The 22645-nt window shown below is 39.8% G+C and overlaps 1 protein-coding gene across 2 annotated transcripts in view; it reads right to left on the bottom strand.

The window, feature by feature from the left end:
* Positions 1-1193: 1193 nt before the first annotated feature.
* strip1 (striatin interacting protein 1) overlaps positions 1194-22645 on the bottom strand; it is a 29740-nt gene continuing 8288 nt past the window's right edge. Inside the window, exons 3-21 of one of the 2 annotated variants that reach the window (XM_066670639.1) lie at positions 19219-19293; positions 18810-18944; positions 16688-16808; positions 16528-16596; positions 15323-15429; positions 13864-13991; positions 8956-9138; positions 8559-8791; positions 8276-8341; positions 8113-8176; positions 7944-8015; positions 6041-6115; positions 5445-5542; positions 3142-3268; positions 2937-3037; positions 2673-2739; positions 2380-2484; positions 2050-2254; positions 1194-1800 (exon numbers count right to left, since the gene is read on the bottom strand). In XM_066670639.1, coding sequence (XP_066526736.1) covers positions 1553-1800; positions 2050-2254; positions 2380-2484; positions 2673-2739; positions 2937-3037; positions 3142-3268; positions 5445-5542; positions 6041-6115; positions 7944-8015; positions 8113-8176; positions 8276-8341; positions 8559-8791; positions 8956-9138; positions 13864-13991; positions 15323-15429; positions 16528-16596; positions 16688-16808; positions 18810-18944; positions 19219-19293 — 2279 coding nt within the window. In that variant the 3' untranslated portion in view covers positions 1194-1552. The remainder of the gene's footprint in view (positions 1801-2049; positions 2255-2379; positions 2485-2672; positions 2740-2936; positions 3038-3141; positions 3269-5444; positions 5543-6040; positions 6116-7943; positions 8016-8112; positions 8177-8275; positions 8342-8558; positions 8792-8955; positions 9139-13863; positions 13992-15322; positions 15430-16527; positions 16597-16687; positions 16809-18809; positions 18945-19218; positions 19294-22645) is intronic. The other variant, XM_066670640.1, reaches the window with a different exon arrangement.

Raw genomic sequence — 22645 nt, forward strand, 5'->3', positions numbered from 1 at the left:
GACGGAAAGACAGTTTCTATTTCCACAACAGCCTGCTGTATAGCTTTCTGATTGGCTGGCAGCACCGGGACCTCTGTCCCTTCTCTGAATTCATAGAAAGTCATGAGTGATTGCCGATGTGGGGTGGAGTCAAAGCTAAAACCCTTCAGTTGAACTGTAGCTCAGTGCAGGATCAGAAAGCATTTCTGAATCAGACTCTGACCCTAGACCAGGGGGCGGCAACCTGCGGCTCTTTGATCCCTCTGATGCGGCTCAGCTTGTGAAAATAATTACTGAGTGTTTAATTAAAATGTATTTAATTTTAGTTCGTTCATTTTGAAAATGTAATTCTATGAAGATTATGGCGATCTTGTAACATCTAAAAAATTTTGTCGCTCTTAATACACGTCACAACTCCCAACGTGCGACACCCGCCAGTGTGCGGTTTCTTGAACTTTTTGACAGCTGACTGCACGGCGCCAGTAAAATAATGACGGCACGCAGAGAGGAGAGCATTTTTGTTTGCTGCCACTGGATAATTTAAGTTCGGCGTTTTCCCCCATTACTACAAGGACTCAAATAGACATTGAGTATTTTACTTAACCGTCTACCCAACGTCTTTTTTTCGAAGTTAAAAATGTTTTTTTGCATGCAGAAATATTATTTCATTTTTCTGCAGTCGTTCATTAATTTCATAAATGTAACACAGTATAGTTTGTTTATACATAGCACAAAGGCAAAAAAAACCTGTTATATGCAGTGTTATTTAATGTAAAATTTCAAAAGGATTTTATGGCTCCCAGTGTTTTCTTTACTATGTGAAACGGGTCCAAAGGGCTGTTTGAGGGGTAAAGTTTGCCGACCCCTGCCCTAGACAGTGGATGCTGCCCCCGCAGTCAAACCACAGCATTGCATACTAGCTGGATGACAAGCGTCTGCGAGTGGAAGATTCTGGTGAATACAGGTATATTTCAGCTTATTGTTACTGATGCTGTGATTGTTATTGTTGATAGTTATTCTTTCTGGGTGCTCTGAAATCCTGAATGGATTTCCTATTGTCTACTCTCTCTCTCACACACACACACTTTTATATTTAAGCTGAGATATAGTTATAAGATTCACTGTGCTTAAAGTATTTCTCCTGAGGCTGAAGCTTTCTCCTGAGTCCTTGCTCCAACCAAAACAAATTTAACATTTAAAATTTTTATTTTATTATTTTTTTAATACCCCATAACAAATAGAAAATGTCAAACGCCAAAACAGTGACCACACAAACTGTAATCAATAATGCCCTCACACTCTTACTTACACACACAGTTTATTAAATCTTTTGCACACACACCCCATCAAAACATTCTGGATGTAGTGTAACACTAACACACGCATAGAGAGAGAGAGAGATCCTCAAAGTGAAGTATTTAATCAACACGGTAAGGGAATCATCCATTCTATCAAGCTTCCCTTTATTTGCCTGTTACTTTGTGTGTGTGTGTGTGTGTGTGTGTGTGTGTCTTTAAACAAACATAGAATGCACAAACTCTGTAGTCTGTACAGAATGTGTGTGGGGCTGTTGTCACTGTAGCAGCTCCTCCCAGCAGATGGGTTTGGAGAACACCTCCCTCTCGAGCCACAGGTCATAGTTGCTGTGAAAGTCATGAGGGAGGGCCACCTGCTGACCAAGGACACTCTGCAGACAGTTGTCCACAGGAAGAAAGTCGGGGTTCGGACACTTCTCGTAACGACGGCTGTTAAAGCGCTCAATGCTTGCTCTGAGGGAACATTCCTCAGCCTGGAAATCCCATGGACGAGCGTCAAGATCTGCTGAAACACACACACACAATACTAATACATAAACACTTTACATATACACAGCATTTTATACACACAAACAACATTAATTCATAAACACATTACACATAATACACACCCCAAGAATACAAACACATAATATATACTCACACATCCCAACATAAACATACACATAACACACAATACTATATACACACACACACACAAACTATAAAAATATAGACACATTTTATACAGAACACACATACACATTGCTCTCACCGTTGCCGTATGCCCAGTCATCATTTAGCCGATGGCGGACTTTCTGGTAGATAGCGGACATGGTCTTCATATTGCTCTTCCTCCACTGACGTCCAAGATACTTGGTTTGAACCTTCAACAACTTCAAAACATACAGCTGCATCATCGCCTGCTTTACCTTCAGTGCCCGCTTCAAGATGGGAGCAGATTTAAACACCACCAACATCTAAAACAAAAAAAACAAACAAAAAAAAAAAACAACAACAGCTCAGGGCACACAAACAAGAAATGCCTGGACTGGAAGAGGGAGCGTGTGTGAGTGTGTGTATGTATGGGTAGACAGGTTAGTACCATGGTTCTGGAATGTTTCCATTTGGTGAGTTTGTTGAGGATCCTCAGTAAATTGATGCAGGAAAACAAGTTCCTCCAACAGAACTGGGTATTATCACCAGCTTCCTGTAAAACACACATGCAACTAATCAGATGTGTGTATAAATATGTGAGTAAGTACTTGTGTATAAACCTGTGTTTGTAGTAAGTGCTTGTGTATAATTGTGTATGAATGTGTGTGTGTAAGTACTTGTGTATAACTGTGTGCGCGTGTGTGTGAGAGAATGTGTGTGTAAATGTGTGTTTACTCTCACCAGACTTTCAGCTGTGAGTTCCGGCAGGTCATGCAGAACGCAGTATGGGAAATCCAGGACTGAAATACTGATCTCACACACACACACACACACACACAATACAGCGAGAAGTTAAAGCCATAGTTTTCCAGAACACTACATGTCCTAAACATAGTCGATCAGAGACGTGTATTTGGGGTTTGTTTACACTGGAGCTTTAAGGCTAATGTAGCTATTAAGAATAACAATCTTCACAGAATTGAGTCGGTGTGTGGGTGCATTTACCTGTTTTTAGCTGTGATGTATGACATGATGTTCTGATTAAAAAACTTGAGGATGAGTGGAATGCAGTTTGCAAACACCAGGTGCTGAGCCATATACTCAAACTAAAGAGAGAAAAATAATCTACTGGGCTGAAATGTGGGGAAACCGTAATCTGTGTTTTTACACTGGATATGAACTCTGTGTGTGTGTGTGTGTGTGTTAGTACCTGGTAGATATGGTTGAGTTTGAAGTGTTTGAGCAGTAACAGGATAATGGCTGAAATTGCTTTAACGATGATTTCTTTGTGTCGATTGACGTCCACACCAAGCTTCATACTTTGTAAAACTGTTGTTCTGCACAAAGACACAACCCCCCCCCCCCCCCACAAGTTTCTCTTAAAATTTTTAGCTGAATATAACATCACTATTCGTAGTCATGCCTCTTGTTTAAGGAGCCACGCAAATATCAAAATAATTAAAGGTTCAGGTCCCTTCTATAAAACAGTGTTAGTATATACCCTGCACCGTCCCTAGATTACTGACCCTCAATGACATGGTAGAGGCTGGGAAAAATTTGTGTACTGTATTGTTTAGGGAGCAAATGTCCAGAACAAACAATACATGTTCAGCTCAGATGCAGCTGACCCAGGACATGCCCAACTAACAAACAAGAGCATTGCAGCTGGACTGAACAGTACAACTTGGAATACTGTCAAATCTAAGGTTGCTTTCTGGAACTTTGTGAGTTTGTTTTTGTTTGTGTCTGCAGATATGGAACCTGACAATACAGAAAGATGCTGTGTTAACGATGTTTAAGATCCCATTCACAGGCATCTGGAATTTTTTTTAAAAGCAAAAGTTATTGTCTGTATTTTGGCCCCTCATCCACACGAACACGGTTCTGTAGGTAGTGTTTTGAAAACGCTGTTGTCACTGTTCTCGTGTGGACAAGGAAAACTGAGCTTTTCTGATGTCACATAGTGTCTGTCTCCTTCAGAAACACAAACAGCACTAGATTTCAGATTTACACATTATATATTTCTAATACTTAATCATTTATATTTATTAATGCATTATCAAGATCTACAGGGTGGGCCATTTATATGGATACACCTTAATAAAATGGGAATGTTTGGTAATATTAACTTCCTGTTTGTGGCACATTAGTATATGGGAGGTGGGAAACTTTTCAAGATTGGTGGTTACCATGGTGGCCATTTTGAAGTTGGCCATTTTGGATCCAACTTTTGTTTTTTCCAATGGGAAATTCCAAGCATATTAGGAATTTCACAAGAAAAACAATGGTGTGCTTGGTTTTAACGTAACTTTATTCTTTCATGAGTTATTTACAAGTTTCTGACCACTTCAACCCTCTTCACAACACCGCAGGAGAAATCCTAGCACAGGCTTCTAGTATCCGTAGTTTCAGGTGCTGCACATCTCGTATCTTCACAGCATAGACAAATAAAGTCTAATGGAGTCAGACCGGGAGACCTTGGGGGCCATTCAACTGGCCCACGACGACCAATCCACTGTCCAGGAAACTGTTCATCTAGGAATGCTCGGACCTGACACCCATAATGTGGTGGTGCGCCATCTTGCTGGAAAAACTCAGGGAACATGCCAGCTTCAGTGCACAAAGAGGAAAACACATCATGTAGCAATTTCACATATCCAGTGGCCTTGAGGTTTCCACTGATGAAGAATGGCCCCACTATCTTTTTACCCCATATACCACTCCATACTATCAAGTGCAGCACCTGAAACTATGGATACTGGAAGCCTGTGCTAGCATTTCTCCTGCGATGTTGCTATCAGTGTGTGAAGAGTGGGAGAAGAGGGTAGCATTGACAATCCAACACAATGGGCAGCACTTTGAACACATTTTTTAACTGGTCAGAAACTTGTAAATAACTCATGAAAGATTCAAGTTAAAACAACTTCAACTTCATACGTTAAAACCAAGCACACCATTGTTTTTCTTGTGAAATTCCCAATAAGTCTGATGTATCACATGACCCTCCTCCCATTGAAAAAAAACAAAAGTTGGATCCAAAATGGCCACCATGGTCACCACCCATCTTGAAATGTTTCCCCCTTGCCATATACTAACGTGCGACAAACAGGAAGTTAATATCACCAACCATTCCCATTTTAATAAGGTGTATCCATATAAATGGCCCACCTTGTAAATTCAGTAATTTCATGACTTGTTTCGTACGCTACAGAGGGAGTATGGAGTGATTTATAATTACACTTCTGTTTCATGAGTCAATGTGATTTGAGGTCTCTCATTAATATGTTGTATGCACGCCCCTTACTGGACAGGCATGATTCTGCTGTTGTTTTCTTATTTGTCTGGACTAGATATTTTCAAGAAAAATATCTGCTTTTCAAAATATACTTATCAATGTGGATAGGGCGTAAAAGAGGAGAGACACTCTCCACTGACACAGCACAGAATTGGTGATGAGTGTGTATGAATAGGTCTCTGTGTGTGTGTGTGTGTGTGTCTCTCTCTCTCTCTTACGGCATTTCCTCTGGCAGCACATCTGCCAGGATGTTGATAGAGTCCGTTTTGGCCTTTGAGGTTGGAGCAGCAGCAAGGAGAATCTTCAACAGGGCAATCTAACACACAACCATAAACACACACACAAACAGTTTTTGAAGGCTTGTGAGACTCATGGCTGATTCTTTTTGGCAGATGGGTGTAAAATATATTATGAAATGTAGATCTAACAACAATTACAACAAAACATTAACTCAATTTGACCATTATACAATTTCATAAAATAAAAAAAATAAAAAATACACAGTTCCTAATGTCCCTGTTCACACCTGGCTTTAATATGAGTCTTGGGTGATCTGATGATAAATGACTTCAGAATCACACAGCCCTTTACACCTGGCATTTAAATTTGTCTTCTGTGAACTTAACCCTGTTGGTTAAATGGCGCTACTGCGGATGTGATTAAACAGGAATTTCACCAAAACTCTTAAACAAACCCATGAGTTTTGTTCTAGAAACATAATAAATACACATCCAGAAACCCAGTATGGCTGACATTTTTTTAAAAATATAGTTCTCCAGCTCTCTAATTGGATTGACTGTAATGGGAGTCTCACCATGTACTGAGGCAGACTGGGTAAGATTCCCTGATAGAGCAGCTCTGCCGCGCACAGCTCAAATGCCTCCTCACCCTAAACACACGTGCGCAAACACACACACACACGACATCAATAAAGCATTAATTTGTGTGTATGTGCTGTATATGAGGGTATGTTGTATGTGTGTGAGAGCACATATTGTGTGCATGCGTGTTTATGTGCATGCTGTATACGTATTGTGTGCATGCATGCCTGCATGTGTTTGAACTAGTTGTATGCATGCATTTTGTATGCGTGTCTGCATGTTATATGCATGCTTGTTTGAGTGCATGTTATATGCGTGCCTGCATGAATTTCAACACGTTGTATACTTTCATTGTGTGTGCTTGAGTGTATGTCATATGTGGATGTGTGGTGTGCGCATGCTTGAGTGTTTTTGTTGATGTTTTGTGTGTTTGTATGTTGCATGTGTGCTTGTGAGTGTATGTTGTGTTTGTGTGCATGTTGTGTGTGTTTGTGCTTGCGTTTATGTTGTGTTGTGTTTTTGAGTTGTATGTCGCATGTGTGTTTAAGTGCATGTTGTATGTGGGTTTGTGTGCATGTTGTATGCGTGTATCTTGCATGTGTGGAGTGTGATGTATGTTGTATGTGTGTTTGAGTGTGTGTTGTATGTGTGTTTGAGTGTGTGTTGTATGTGTTTGCATTTATGTATGTTGTGTGTGTGTGTGCGCGTGTTTGTATGTTGTACATTGCTGGTCATAAAATTACAATAACATGAAAAAGTTTATTTATTTCAGTAATTACATTCAAAAAGTGAAACATATTATACTCATTTATTACACACAGACTGATATTTCAAGTGTGTTTTCTTTTAAGTTGATGATTATAACCGACAACTAATTTTTTTGTGCAGGCTACACAATCATGGGGAAGGCTGCTGACTTAACAGTTGTCCAAAAGATGACAATTGACACCTTACACAAGCAGGGAAAGACACAAAAAGTCATTGCTAAAGAGGCTGGCTGTTCACAGAGCTGTGTCCAAGCACATTAATAGAGAGGTAAAGGGAAGGAAAAGATGTGGTAGAAAATAGTGTACAAGCAATAGGGATAACCTATAGCCCTGGAGAGGATTGTGAAACAAAACCCATTCAAAAATGTGTGGGAGATTCACAAAGACTGGACTGCAGCTGGAATCAGGGCTTCAAGAAACACCATGCACAGACGTATGCAAGACATGGGTTTCAGCTGTCGCATTCCTTAGGTCAAGACACTCTTGAACAAGCGAGTGCATCAGAAGCATCCTGCCTAGGCTAAAGACTGAACTGCTGCTTATTGGTCCTAAGTTATGTTGTCTGATGAATGCAAATTTTGCATTTCCTTTGGAAATCAAGGTCCCAGAGTCTGGAGGAAGAGACGAGAGGCACAGAATCCATATTGCTTGAGGTCCAGTGTAAAGTTTCCACAGTCAGTGATGGTTTGGGGTGCCATGTCATCTGCTCATGTTGGTCCACTGTGTTTTCTGAGGTCCAAGCTCAACACAGCCATCTAACCAGGAGGTTTTAGAGCACTTCACACTTCCTGCTGCTGACCAACTTTATGGAGATGCAGATTTCATTTTCCAATTAAAAGAAAATCACTTGAAATATATCAGTCTGTGTGTAATGAATGAGTATAATATACAAGTTTCACTTTTTTAAAGGAATTACTGAAATTAAATCAACTTTTTCATGATATTCTAATTTTATGACCAGCACCTATATTTGTGCTTGTGAGTGTATGCTGTGTTTTTGTGTGTATGTTGTGTGTGTATGCTGCATGTTTTTGTTTGAGTGTGGCATGTATGTTGTACATGTTTATGTGTGTTGTGTGCTTTTGAGTGTATGTTGTATGTGTGAGTGTCTGAGTGTGAAAAAGCTGACCCCAGAGAGAGGAGTTTTCTGATATTCCTCCTCCTTCGCGATTTGAATCTCAGCAACGGATACATATTTATGCTACAGGAGTAGAAGCACACGCACACATATTAATAATAATTCACAAAACAACCACACACACAGATACATACACAAAATCTCTGTGAACAGCTTTTACCTGCTTCAAGGTCTTAATGCTTTCGTGAATAGGTCTCGGCAAACCCACCACTGTATCTGTATCACTGCAGCGCACACACACACACACACACACCAGTGTGAAATTTGGTATTATTTGAAATTTATTAAACCCTATATATTTAGTGAAGATGTTTGTCACTCACTTTCCAAGTGTGTAACCTATAAATTTACTCCTGCTGCACTCCAGGAAATTCTCTATGTCCTTCTCTCTGTTCCAAATAGAACAGTCAGAGTTTGAGCTGAGGCCTGAACGTTCACCCCACCACCAACATATCCACAAACACCATTGCAATAAATACAGGATATTATTATTTTTACGAGGCTCTGATTTTAGATAATCACTGACTTGTTTCTTTTAAACTTAGATTCTTAGTTTTGTTGATGTACATATGCATATTTATTTTTTGTGTGTGTGGGTGGATGTACCTGACTTTAGGAGCCCAGGGCAGGCCTTTAGGAAAGGAGACGCGATCTGTGGGTGGTGGATGAGGGAGGGGTGGAGGCATGACATCATCACGCTCCAGGGGAAAAGGTTCTGCCTCCAAAGCACTTTCATTATTATCATTATCATCACCATCGTCATCATCATCACGAGAATCATCAGCCTTATACGGATCCTTCTCATTAAATGCATCCAAATTCTCCTGCTTTATCAGAGCCTAGAGAGAGAGAGAGAGACAGACATCAGAGAAAGGGATCAGAGAGGGAGAACATAGACAGCAACTACTCCTGATTAGAAGACTTCTCTGACTCTGCTCTTTCCGTGTTTTTCTCTGCTGTTGGTCTAGGACATCAGAGGTGTTTTGAGAGAGAGAGAGAGTACCTTGTGTTCTCTCCGTGTTTTCCTCTGCTGTTGTTCTATGAGGTCAGAGGCTGAAGCAGGGGGTGATGCTGCCCTCATGCTGCGAATCACACTGATGCTGTCCTCTGGGAGGCTTGGCAAACCAAGCTCCACCCTCTTACATACCTTCAGCTTTTGCAACTGCTCAAATCCCCCTAATGTGAACTACACACACAAAAAACATACACACATGTCCCTCTGAGAGTACAGTTCCACTGATGTTGTTAAAAAAATTCCTCTCTGACAAACAATCATGTACAAACCCCATTTCCAGTAAATGGAACATTTTGAACAATCTGTGAATGTTATCATCATCTTTTCCACTTAATCCATTTCAGGATCACAGTGATATAAACCCCTCCCCAAAGCTTTTCCCTTGTGGACAAACTCAGTACCGTGTTTTACATATTTTTTACATACAAATTTTCACATGTAAAAACGGATGTGATTTTTAACCTTCACATCACCTCCAACATGGATGGTATCTCAGAAATGAGGGTGGTATTAATGATGTGTGTGCTGTGTGAAATTTCTGTTCTGCATCTTTAGAGTCTGAGGCCTTTCAGCCATGTCTGTGGTGACCTGACATGCCTTGATATTTTAACAAATTTCACCTACTTAAACAAGAACAAAGGAAAACTAGGCAAGCCTAATTTTGCCGGACCACCATTAGCCATATAGCTATTGTCACAGAAGTTTTTCTGGTATTTCAAAACAGGAAATGCCCAAAATATACATACACTTGTCTTTGGAAGGTCTGGAGAAGCTTTGGTGCTTCATATCAATGTCTTTGTTTACAATAACAACAAACTAAAAATAGTTTATCTTGTCAATTGCTGACAGTGTGTGTACAATCATGGAAAGCCTGCTATATTCTGTTCATACCACGCTACAAAACTGAAGCACCGTGTTGAGATGACATTAAAGCAACTCGTTAACCAGCAACAAGATAACATTTTACCAAGTTTTTCTAAAACCAAGCACCTTAACAATTTATCAACCAAGTAATATTTACTTGATAAGCAATCATTGGCATCACTGGAAACTAGATATTTATTACTGATTTACATTTCTATAAGGGTCCGACTGATAAAACGGTGTTGTAACAAAATTCACAGCCCCATTTATTTTGAGTAACACCTTGCTCTGGTGTTCTGGCTTTAAAAATCACTATATTTTGTCTGTTTTCATGTAAAGTTAAACAAAAAGTTATAGTGAGGTGTGTCTGTATTTGATAAATATTACCTCAACAACTATCAGCTTGTAAGGTAAGGTTAGTTTTTCACAGGATCTTTATACATCGAGACAATAAGGTGCTAAGGGTTTTGCATGTTTGTTGGACAGCAAATGGCTAGAGGTTAATGCATTGAGGTGTGGCTGTAGTAATGAAATGGTTAGATTTGTGCCCGAGGGAGCACATTTTCAGGAATGTGCGCAGGCTACAAATATTGGTAGATGGGTGAAGCAGAAGATTGGAAATTGCTGGTGGACTTACAGTGCCTTGCGAAGGTATTCAGCCCCCTTGAACTTTTCAACCTTTTGCCATATTTCAGGCTTCAAACATAAAGATATAAAATGTAATTTTTTTGTGAAGAATCAACAAGTGGGACACAATCGTGAAGTGGAATGAAATTTATTGGATGTGTCAAACTTTTTTAACAAACAAAAAAAAAAACTGAAAAGTGGGGCATGCAATATTATTTGGCCCCTTTAATTTCAGTGCAGCAAACTCACTCCAGAAGTTCAGTGAGGATCTCTGAATGATCCAATGTTGTCCCAAATCACTGATAATGATAAATAGAATCAACCTGTGTGTAATCAAGTCTCTGTATAAATGCACCTGCCCTGTGATAGTCTCAGGGATCTGTTCAAAGTGCAGAGAGCATCATGAAGACCAAGGAACACACCAGGCAGGTCCGAGATACTGTTGTGGAGAAGTTTAAAGCCGGATTTGGATACAAAAAGATTTCCCAAGCAGCACTGTGCAAGCAATCATATTGAAATGCAAGGAGTATCAGATCACTTCAAATCTACCAAGACCCGGCCATCCCTCTAAACCTTCATCTCGAACAAGGAGAAGACTGATCAGAGATGCAGCCAAGAGGCCCATGATCACTCTGTATGAACTGCAGAGATCTGAGATGGGAGAGTCTGTCCATAGTCGTACACTGCACAAATCTGGCCTTTATGGAAGAGTGGCAAGAAGAAAGCCATTTCTCAAAGATATCCATAAAAAGTCTCATTTAAAGTTTGCCACAAGCCCCCTGGGAGACACACCAAACATGTAGAAGAAGGTGCACTGGTCAGATGAAACCAAAATCGAACTGTTTGGCCACAATGCAAAACCATGTTTGGCATAAAAGCAACACAGTTGGTTGGTGGTGGCAGCATCATGGTTTGGGCCTGCTTTTCGTCAACAGGGACAGGGAAGATGGTCAAAATTGATGGGAAGATGGATGGGGCCAAATACAGGACCATTCTCGAAGAAAACCTGTTAGAGTCTGCAATGACTGGGACGGAGATTTATCTTCCAACAAGACAATGATTCAAAACATAAAGCCAAATCTACAATGGAATGGTTCACAAATAAACGTATCCAGGTGTTGGAATTGCCAAGTCAAAGTCCAGACCTGAATCCAATCGAGAATCTGTGGAAAGAGCTGAATACTGCTGTTCACAAATGCTCTCCATCCAACCTTACTGAGCTCAAGCTGTTTTGCAAGGAAGAATGGGCAAGAATTTCTGTCTCTCGATGTGCAAAACTGATAGAGACATACCCTAAACGACTTGCAGCTGTAACTGCAGCAAAAGGTGGCACTACAAAGTATTAACGCAAGGGGGCCGAAGAATATTGCACGCCCCACTTTTCAGTTTTTTTTTTTTATTTGTTAATAAAGTTTGACACATCCAATAAATTTCATTCCATTTCACGATTTTGTCCCACTTGTTGTTGATTCTTCACAAAAAATTTAAATTTTATATCTTTATGTTTGAAGCCTGAAATGTGGCAAACGTTTGATAATTTTCACAAGCCACTGTAGGTAAAAAAACTGCAGATCCCAGATTGCATTGTGTTAACTACACTGAGGCCAGAGAGGGTGCTCTACTCTGAAAGTAAACATATAGTTTATTTCATAGAGTTAACAGTTCCATTTGAGGATGCAGTAGATGAAGCATTGAAAGGAAGAAGCTAAAGTACGCAGACTTGGTGACTGATGTGAGGGAATTCGGGTGGCAGGCACATGTAAGACAGGTGAGCAGAGAGCATCCAAACTTTTCTACAAGCCATTTTCCCCCCTCTATCAGCTGAGTTCTGTGCCTCTGCACATTTCTGGGGGTATGTTTATTATGTTATTAGGATCAAAAACTCTGAGTTGCATAAGTGTTTTGGTGCAAGTTGTGATTCATCCTGCCAGCAGGAGCACTGACTCCAGATGGTTAAGAACATGGCCAAACATTTTTGTGCATTTAAGTAGCCCACCGCAGTTGTGGGTTTAGCACTGAGCTAGGGTTAAGAGAGGAAAGAGGACAAAAATAGACAAAATACTCTGAAGACCCTTCACTTGTGCTAACAGGTATGAGGCTTTATACTCTAAAGTGCGTTTTGAGCTTCAGTTGCCTGGAAAAATGTGTGCTGTGTTGTGCCTGTTCTAAACAGTGCAGAACTGTCTTAGTTCTTAGTTTAAATTTTCTCTTCCTCCAAAACCATTCGCTGAAATTTGCTGTCTAAGAAACTGATTATTTTATCGCCAACACATGTGTTGGTGTGCATTGTCAGGCTGTGCTGAGATAAACAGCACAGCACAAACTCTCTTCACTCGACTTTGTGCTCACAGACATAAGGCTCAGTGCAGCTCGACAATTTTGAGATTGTATGTCAGTAGGAAAAATGTAGATACCGCCCATACCTAGTGTGAAGGAAAACAAAACAATAACTGTTAGGGAAACAGGAGGAGGATCTGAAAGTTAGTCAATGTTAATATTAGCTGTGTTCAGGTTATGAGCACTCTAAACATGCAGCAAGTTAACATTAGTCTCTGGCCTTGTCACAAACTGCACATTACTGCACTGAATAGTATCAAAAAATATACATACCACCCTTAGCAGTGTTCTCTGTAGTGTAGTATGTAAAGTTCCATAGTGTAGTGTAGTATGTAAAGTTCCAACTCCTCACAGACAGTCACCCGGAGCGGGACTTGAACCCACAACCTCCAGGTCCCTGGAGCTGTGTGACTGCGACACTACCTGCTGCATTTTTGCACAGACTGAGAAGTGAGAAAACTTTTCTGTATTTTTGAACATTGATGTTAATGTTATATCTGATGTTATTATGTTAAGCTACTGATTTAGAGAAAGAAGTTGATGATACTTAAATTTGAAAATTGTGTATTTTATTACCATTTTTTGGAGCAATATGGTACAGGTGGGGCATGAAAATTCCCCTTTGTCTGAGTTGGAGAATGATAGAAAAATTTTGAGAACCACTGACCTAGTGTAAGGTTTCAAAAGAGTGTGATATAAAATTCTTTTAAACTTTTCACTCTTATTATAAAAATGTGATTTTATTTACAAAAGTCCATCAAGGTGGTCAGTGAGAAGATTGGAAATAATTTTTGGCACTTCTTTCAGTTAGAAATGTTTTAAGAGAATGAACAAATCACAGATAGTTTATTGCATACAGATTATTAATTATGACATATATGTCCCTACTTTTCTGGAAATGTTATTTGTATAAATTAATTTATGGTTTTGAGCTTTTTACAACAGCCACAACACAGCTGTTAATCAGTCATATACATTAACAATGAACAGAGTGCAATATATGGAAAATATAGTGGAAACAGACAGTGAGAAGAGGCACTGACAGAGACAGACAAATAGACATATTACCAGAATAGTTTTCCAGAGCAGTAGGAGGACCTTCTTCATGGGAAAGTGGGGAGCGTGGCCACTACAGAACTTTGTTACCATGGCAAAGAGCATCACAGAGACAGGCTCACTGTTATAGATTGGAGAACCTAAATACAGACACAGACATTTGTTCTTCACGATCATGTGACAATGGGGCATTATTTTCAGAATCATTTCCAAAGTATCCTGCTGAGCAGCATCACTGTTCTCAGTGAGAGCAGTGGATTAAAGATTCACTGAGGTGAGCCCAAAACAATTGATCTTTGACTACAAAGCCCCTGGGACACGAGATAAACTCTGAGCATGATTCTGAGAATCAAAATTCTTGGTGTTGACCCTTTTTGTTTGTAAGTGCCTCCAACTTAAACAGTACACAGCATTATTTCGACATGAATAACTTAAATCATTATGATCTGTATGGAGCTATATTAGGATCAAAAGTTTTGTTCATTTGAAAAAATAATCTGAAACTGAAAGGTCAAATCTTGAGATTCACTTTCCTATATATTTTGATATCTGAAGTCTTATATTTTTCAATTGCAGATTTTATGTTTTCAGATTCAAATCTTAATTTTTTAAATTTAATTTTTCGTCACAAGTCACTGTGTGATTTCACTTTCAGATTTTTTTTTTTCGTTTTGGATGCTTTTTTCCAGTTTCAGATTTCTGACCCTTTTGTCTCGTGGGAGGTGGGACTTCAGCGTAGAGGGGCGTGGACTAACGACAGACAGCATAGGAGCTTCCTCAGTGTTGACAATGAGAACTATCACTGAACACGTTATACGCAATATCAGTGTAAAATATTGACTATAGTGACACAGTCCTTTATTGTGAGCTCTTTTAGACAATATTTGGCGCCTATCGCAGTAAAAGAGCTATTAACTCTGTCAGAGTGCATATCAAAGCCACACTTTAGTTTCCCAGCACTTTGCTGGTGATGGCATCCGCTCCATCAGGACAAAGCTGCAGTGAGCCAGTAACAAATCTGAATAAGCTCCTTATTGCCCAGGTTCTTAGTCTGAAGTTCCATCCCACCTTAAATCATGCTTTAATTTAAACCGGTTCTCAAAACAGTGCATTAACAACGTATAAAATTTTATTTGGATTCTATTTGTTTATCTAGGCCTTTTGGCGCTGTCCTGGTTAAAACAGCTTTGAACATTGTGAGAAAAGTAATGGTGCCCTAGATATAGCTGGTTGCTGCTCCAGAAACCATAATTTGAAGCATTTTCTAGTTTTTTTTTTATGTCCTGGCAAAACTGAATAAAGGGTTGTTTCCTGGTATTTCTTTTTTTTTTTTTTTTTTGAAAATGTAGATAAAGAGTCATCACATATTTTCCATATAAAATTTACAAGGACCCATCATGCACATGCAGTTTTGTCCCCTAACCAAACCCTAACACACACACTTAAGACAATACAATCTCCCCTGTCCCACCTATCTCTGTTCTGAAGTTTTCTCTGACAGCTCTCCATGCCGGAGGATCTGTAGGGTCTTCCTGCCCAATTGTCTCCATCATCAGATACATGATGTTCAACAGCACCCTGAACACACACACACAGAGCAGATGGATTAAAGCGCATCAGCAGGTTTGTGAGAGAGAGAGAGAGAGAGATCAACCTCAAGAACACAAAAGTTATGGTCTTTCAGAGAAAGCCCAGGTGTCAGGAACAAGGGTACCAGTTCACCCTGAGCAGCACAACCCTGGAGCACACACTGCAGTACACTTACCATGGCCTTGTAATTTCAGCATCCGGGAGTTTCAGCCCTACAGTGAATGCACTAAAGGTAAAACTTGCAGAGCACTGCTCGCAATCAGGAGGAAATTCTACAACATTGACATTCCCATCTCAATCTTACCGTGTGATCCAGCCCATTGCGCTGTACAGGAGTGAGGTGTGGGTTCCATTCAGTGAGCACAACTACACCAGATGGGGCTAGCATCCAGCAAAAACCCTACACACTGAATTCTGTAGATTGATTCTTAAAGTCCAAAAGACACTCCAACCAACGTGCGCAGGAGTAGAATTAAGCCAATGTCCCATTAATAAATATCCCAAAAGAGTCCTACATTTCTGGACACACCTAAAGTCCCAAAAAACCCTGCCGTTTAAAGCGCTACAGAGCCAAGAGCAAACTCCCAATCAGAGTCCCCTCGGCCTACTGGTCCTGAGATCCTTTATCCGGCTCCAACACTGCCAAACCCCCCTGATTAAACGCCAACCAGATCATCATTAACAGTTAGAACAGTTATCTAGAGCAGTGGGAGAACCAGATACAGATTAACCTATATAAACGACTATTTATAAGTAGTAAAAAGAGTACAGACAGGAACTGTATCTCCTGAGCGTCAGAGATCCACAGCAGAGATGGATACTGACCAAGTATCACCCCAATGACCACAGCCTGGCCATAGAATAGGGCAGGTATAAACAGTCATTGCAGACAAGAGAGGAGAGAATGTGTGGTCATTGTGAGAGTGGAGAGGGGGAGACAGAGGTGCACTTCATTCTTCACGGTCACAAATTCAGAATGAGAGATCCCAAACTCACAGACCTGGAGAAATTAGAGATATTGGCAGTCATGCCAATAAAGTTATATGAATCAGAATCTAAAAAAAGAGGTATGTGTGTTGTTTGTACCTCAGGTCTGTACTGTCAGCGAGGGAGATGGCCGGTTTCCTCACTGCACTGCTGCATGCGGCACTGTTACTGAGAAAGAAACACACACACTTTTAACCATATGTAAACATAAAACTATAAGACCAAGGAATTCTGATAATAGAGTTCACTTCATTTTTACTCTATCTCCATGTTGAGGAGTTCCACAAGAGTAGAGAATGTCCCCACATCCAATAGTAAATACACGTTACATCTGCTCCAGTGCTGAACTTCAGCCTCAGAGTTACACTCTGCAAATGTGCCTGCAACAAACAAAGACACACTCCAAATTAGTAAACTGATTAAGACACTTCCTCTGATGTTTAAGGCACATTAACCAGAACAAAACTTGAACAAAAGGAAAAATTAGCAGAGCTCAAGCAAGGGGCATGTAAGCTTATCGGTTTTATCCTGTGGTTTTTAAAAGGTGATACAGACAACATTTAAACATATATACAACACCAGAAAAAGGTGCTCCCATGGAAACGGTGTCCCACCACAAGAGACAAGACCAGCCACAAAACACTGCCCATGTCCATAAAAACGAGGACAGTTGTTGTGTGAGACTGTAGAGAGGGGTTATATTTTATTCTCCCTCATGTGAACAACTCTGAATGATAAAACACTCAAAACCACTGAGAAAGGTTGTAAATCAAATGTTCACTGTTTTTACATGTTTTTACATTTTTACGTTTTCTTCTCTATGTTGGATTGAAGGCAGTAAATAAATCACCTGAGGCCTCGTTTATAAAACTCTGCATGGATTCTGGAGTGAAAAAATGCTTGCGAACAAAAGCCAGAAAATGTGTGTGCCCAAAAAAATGTCAGATTTATAAAACTGTACGTATACATACCTGAATGCTTTTTTCTCTTTATAAATCACAATCTTCTTCAGAACGTGCGCAGATGAACCAGCCTCATCCAGCTTGTTACAAACGCAAATTAGTTGAGTGACAACATGTGGCTGCAGCAGTAAACAGTATTAAATCGGCTCAATAAACAGTCATCATTGTTCGCAAAAAAGTTCTTCATGATTTCTGAAAACATACTGTCGCCTTATTTGTCAATCAGTTATGCTTTAGTAGCGCCAAAAAGCCATTATAACAGACAGTGCATCAGCCTCTTGCCTATTTATAGACCAGTGATTCTGTGCAAGTTACAGCTATTTAGGCTTGTAATTATCTGCAACTATTGCCAACACAATGATTTACTGTCTATTTTTATGGTGTTAATTATGGAGTTTAATTTTTTATAATAATAACAATAATAATAATGAACTTAAATGGCACATTCCAAAACGGAGTTTAAAAAGCACTTTGCAGATAAATTTATTAGTGATACAAGAGAGAGTGAAATAAAACAAGCTAGACCAAAATCATACTGCAACTAAATGAGATACAGCAAACAATTTAACTAATTGATTTTTAATATTCTGCAAGTTATTTTAAACAAGTGTTAAATCTTTCTTAATTTTAATCTTTATGTTTATAGACTGATGGTTTACACATTTACTTGTAATTCTCTATTTTACCACATGATGTCACCCATTTGCGCTCTCTCTGCAAAGTTGTATGGGTACGCATGGGTCAAACCTTGCTTAAATACACACAAATTTTTACCCAAAGTATTTCTTTATTAATCACAGTTTCTCCGTGAGCTGGTTTGTACGAACATTTCAGACTGATTTTTGTGCATATTTATAAATGAGGCCCCAGGTCATGGTCAACTCTGCATTTCATATTGGTTCAACTTCCTGAAAAAAAGTCCAAATCATCCAAAAATATTTTTCACACTGAATACGAATCAGACCTTGGTTCAGTTTGATCAGAGACAACCTTTTTTGTTCAGATAGGAAAGCATACTAAGAGCTACCGAAGGACTCCATGACTCTGAATTGGCATTTCTTCTCCTTGTGCAATGGATAAATAATTTTCTGCTTATGTTTTCAGGAATAGGAATAACTGGCTGGAGCCTGGATTTATGCTCAAATGGAGGACGAGGCATGGCTCAAGGGGAGAACGTGGCATTTCATTTGTTCTGAGATTCTGATATGTGATATCTACTGGCAAAATATAGAATATATATATACACACACACACATACTTATAGTTTTTAATACCTTTCATTCTCTCCGAATACAAAACAAAAAGCTTCAGAGACCGAACTGAAATATATACGCAGTACCCCAGCAGAGCAGTTGCAGTGCTGTAAATCAAGGAATTGACTAGCTTTCTCTCTCACTCTGTGTCTATGTGTGTGTATACCTTGGGCCATGTAGAGAATTGCTCTGGCAACCTTTAGACGTTTATCTCGTCCAGTTACATCCAGTGCATTGACGAGTCGCATGGCATGAGTTCGTCTCTGCTCTGAGTCCAGATCCACCCAGCGCTGGCCACTCACTATTAATCACATCAATATTTTACATTATAATATTATACTTTATCATATATAAAAACTTAGATACAATTTTGTATTTTTTTGTACTCAGCATTATAATATAGTAAGTAGCTTTTGTGAGAAATACTGCATACGTGATTGCAAAAATCTTATCACCCCTAAACTTCCAGTATGTCAAAATGACTGCAGGGATCATATGAACTTCATAGAATTCTACTGTGTATTAAAGTAAAGTAATGTGAAAACTATATAATATTAACTGACTTCTGAACTCACCTTGTGCATGAAAATCTTCCTCAAAGCACTTCCTGTTGAGCTGGAACTCTGGACCCTCTGTGTAACTGTACAGTTCTGACCAAGGACAAAGCATTCAGGACCAGGAGGTCACATCAGAGGTAGAGCTGAATAGGTCGGTAAAGGATATTCGGATTTCGCCCCTCCCCCTGCTCACAAGCAAATCTCTGAAATTATTATATTTAGCCAAAATACCACATCTTTCCATAGCCGGAATGGCTTCAGCGGGCGCCCAAGAGGCTAAGGGACTGTTGGCAAAGTGCGGAACCTATATAAAAATGTAAACCATGCAGATAGATGAGCAGTGAGCTAGTGATCAAATCAAATCAATTTGTATAGTGCTTTTTACAACTGATGTCACAAAGTAGCTTCACAGAATTCCAGTAAGACAAAGATTTGACATGAAATGTAAAAAAGTTAAAAACCCCAATTGAGCAAGCCAGGGGCAACAGTGGCAAGGAAAAAACCTTGGGAGGAACCAAGGCTCACAGGGGGTGACCTATCCTCCTCTGGTCAATCTACTGGTATAATAGTTAGTAGTCCGTGAGAACTTCAGTGTAAGGGCAGCTTCAAGGCACTTGGTGGTTGCTGGAGTGTGGGCAGCTGGTCTGAAGCGTGGAGGAGGGTCTCGACAGTCATCCATCAGTGTCCAGACAGACAGGTGGGCAGTCGTTTACTCGGAAAAACGTAAAGGGATGGAATTAGTTTTGAACTGTTTGGTGTTTGTAAACCAGAAAATGTGAACATATCCAGAGTGTGGCTAATTACTCCGGCAGATCTGACTATGACAGCTTTAACTGAAAGAAGACAACCAGAAGGACACACAGACACGGGAGCATCCTGAAACACTGGCATCCCTCCGCTCCACTGTCAACAAACCTGAGTGATCGCGCGAAGCGGCGGGACGACAGCACCAGCGTCTCAGTTTACTGTAATTCCCTGTGTCCATGGACCCCCTGGATCTGCCGCCTTTATTTATGGGGGAGCATTAACTACCAAAAATAAACTAAACAAATGAGTTTTTAGCCTACATTTGAAGATTGCGACTGTGTCTGAGTCCCGAACATTTTCTGGAAGATCATTCTAGAGTTGGGGGGCTTTATAAGAAAAGGCTCTTACCGCAGCTGAGGCCTTCTGAATTCTGGGAACAATTAAAAAACCAGTATTCTGTGATCTGAGTAAACGCGGAGGCTCATAATAGGAAATTGTATCTTGAAGGTATTCAGGGGCGAGCCCATGTAGAGCTTTATATGTTAATAACAGAAATTTGTAGTTGATGCAGAATTTTACAGGCAGCCATACAGCTGGTAGTACTTCTTTGAGTAATTTTATCAAATGTGCAAGTTGTACAGTTTGAGGAGGTGATAATCTTCTCTAGTTCTAACTGTGGGAGTGGGTAAAAGGTTTCAAGACTTTCTTTTACAATTACATTATGTTTTATATCAGTCACATCGGGTGGCAGCCAGGTATGATTTAATCCTGTGGCCTGAGTTTGTTGTCTAAAATTCTCAATTTTATTATTAAAAAATGTGATACTTATAAAGACTCAAAACATAACGTACAACAAACGGGAGGTACACACCAATAGCCAACCTTATCAACTTACTCAATTTTATTTATTTATACATGCGAATAATTAGTTTTAAGCACTACACGTTGTAAACATATACATGTAGTGCACTCTCTCTCTCTCTCAAAAAGAGTTATCTTTGACACTATGCTTTTCTAAATCCAGTTATGCATTATGCAGTGTTTTATTATTGTTTAATCGTGTGATATCCTATGTTATTTTCAGGTGAATGTACGCTAACATGAATTGATTTGACGTGAATTGATGTGTATTTCGAAATCACGAAGACCAATTCCTTTCTCAATTTAAAAGAATGTTAATTAATCTCTAATAAATAGAATAGTTGGTGTAACTACATCAGTATGCTCAATGTATTAACACTCAATTATATATAAGGTATTAACTCAAGAATGTTTTATCTGCCTAAGCAGAGTTAAACATTTTCTCTCTGGGGAACTTGAGACGGTCAACGTTTACTTACCAAGCCCAGTAGCAGTATCAAGCCCAGTTTTTTCTGAGTAAACGACTGCCCATTTGTCTGTCTGGACACTGATGGATGATTGTGGAGATCCTCCTCCATGCTTCAGACCAGCTGCCCACACTCCAGCAACCACCAAGTGCCTTGAAGCTGCCCCTACACTAAAGTTCTCACGGACTACTAACTATTATTACCAGTAGATTGACCAGAGGAGGATAGGTCACCCCTTGTGAGCCTTGGTCCCTCCGAAGGTTTCTTCCTCAGCTGAGGGAGTTTTTCCTTGCCACTGTCGCCCCTGGCTTGCTCACTTGGGGTTTATTTACATTTTTTTTTTTACATTTCATGTCAAATCTTTGTCTTACTGGAATCAGTTGTAAAAAGCGCTATACAAATAAATTTGATTTGATTTGATTAGTAGTATCAGAGAACAGCTACCTCTCTAGTGGGCATAACGACACCACATAAAAAACAGTAAAATGGCCGAAAGGGCGTGAGTCGAGAGAGAAAAGAGTCGTCGAATAAGAAAAAGAGTCGCTTAGAAAGTTGCGCTGCTGAATGGAGTCGACTGATCAACGGAAGACAAGAGTGATCTCTGACACATCCTGAAAGACTCTGAGACCAGACCAATCTTGGAACAGGGGACCCTCTGGTCAGTTTAACATTGTGTAATTGAGTGATTGAGTCAAATAACTAAACCTGTAGAAATAACTCCGTCAGCGCCAGCCTCAATTTACTTTGTTGTTTGCTTTTTTTTTATTGCCTAGTCAAAGCGTTTTTATATACGGCTGAACAAAGCAGGTGAAACTTATTTTTGGCCAGAATAAGAGACCACCTCTGAAATTAGCAAACATTTAGTGTAGTAACTTGATATACGGACTTCAAGACATCACCTCTGATGAGAATTCTCAACCAGACCAGCAACCATCCTCTCCAAAAAGCAATCCCGACCGTCACTCCGGCTCAGGGAAGCCCAACGGCCCTCATCATTGCAGAAGTGACCACTTCCGCCTCCAGAGGCATCACCCACTGTGACATCCGACAGCCAAGGCCTCGGACTGGAGAGATGAGACTGATTCGCTGGATCCATTAGTTGAATAGATCTGCGTCAAGAGTAAGCTACAAAAATATCATTTTCAGAGCTGATGTCTAATTAAGTCTCTTGGTAAATTTACATATTAATCATTAGTTAAATTTCATCTAGCAACGCATATTAGTCACAAGTCATGTTGCCTAGCCACTTATTAGGCTCATAATAAGGGTTTCAGCTGTGTTGATCCCATTTGTGAGATTAGAATAATTGTGCTATGTTTATTAAATTATTATTATTCCTCTACAATAAAGTGTTCTTTAATTTGAAATAA

Source organism: Hoplias malabaricus, chromosome 5, assembly GCF_029633855.1.
Source record: "Hoplias malabaricus isolate fHopMal1 chromosome 5, fHopMal1.hap1, whole genome shotgun sequence".
In the NCBI taxonomy this organism is placed as follows: Eukaryota; Metazoa; Chordata; class Actinopteri; order Characiformes; family Erythrinidae; genus Hoplias; species Hoplias malabaricus.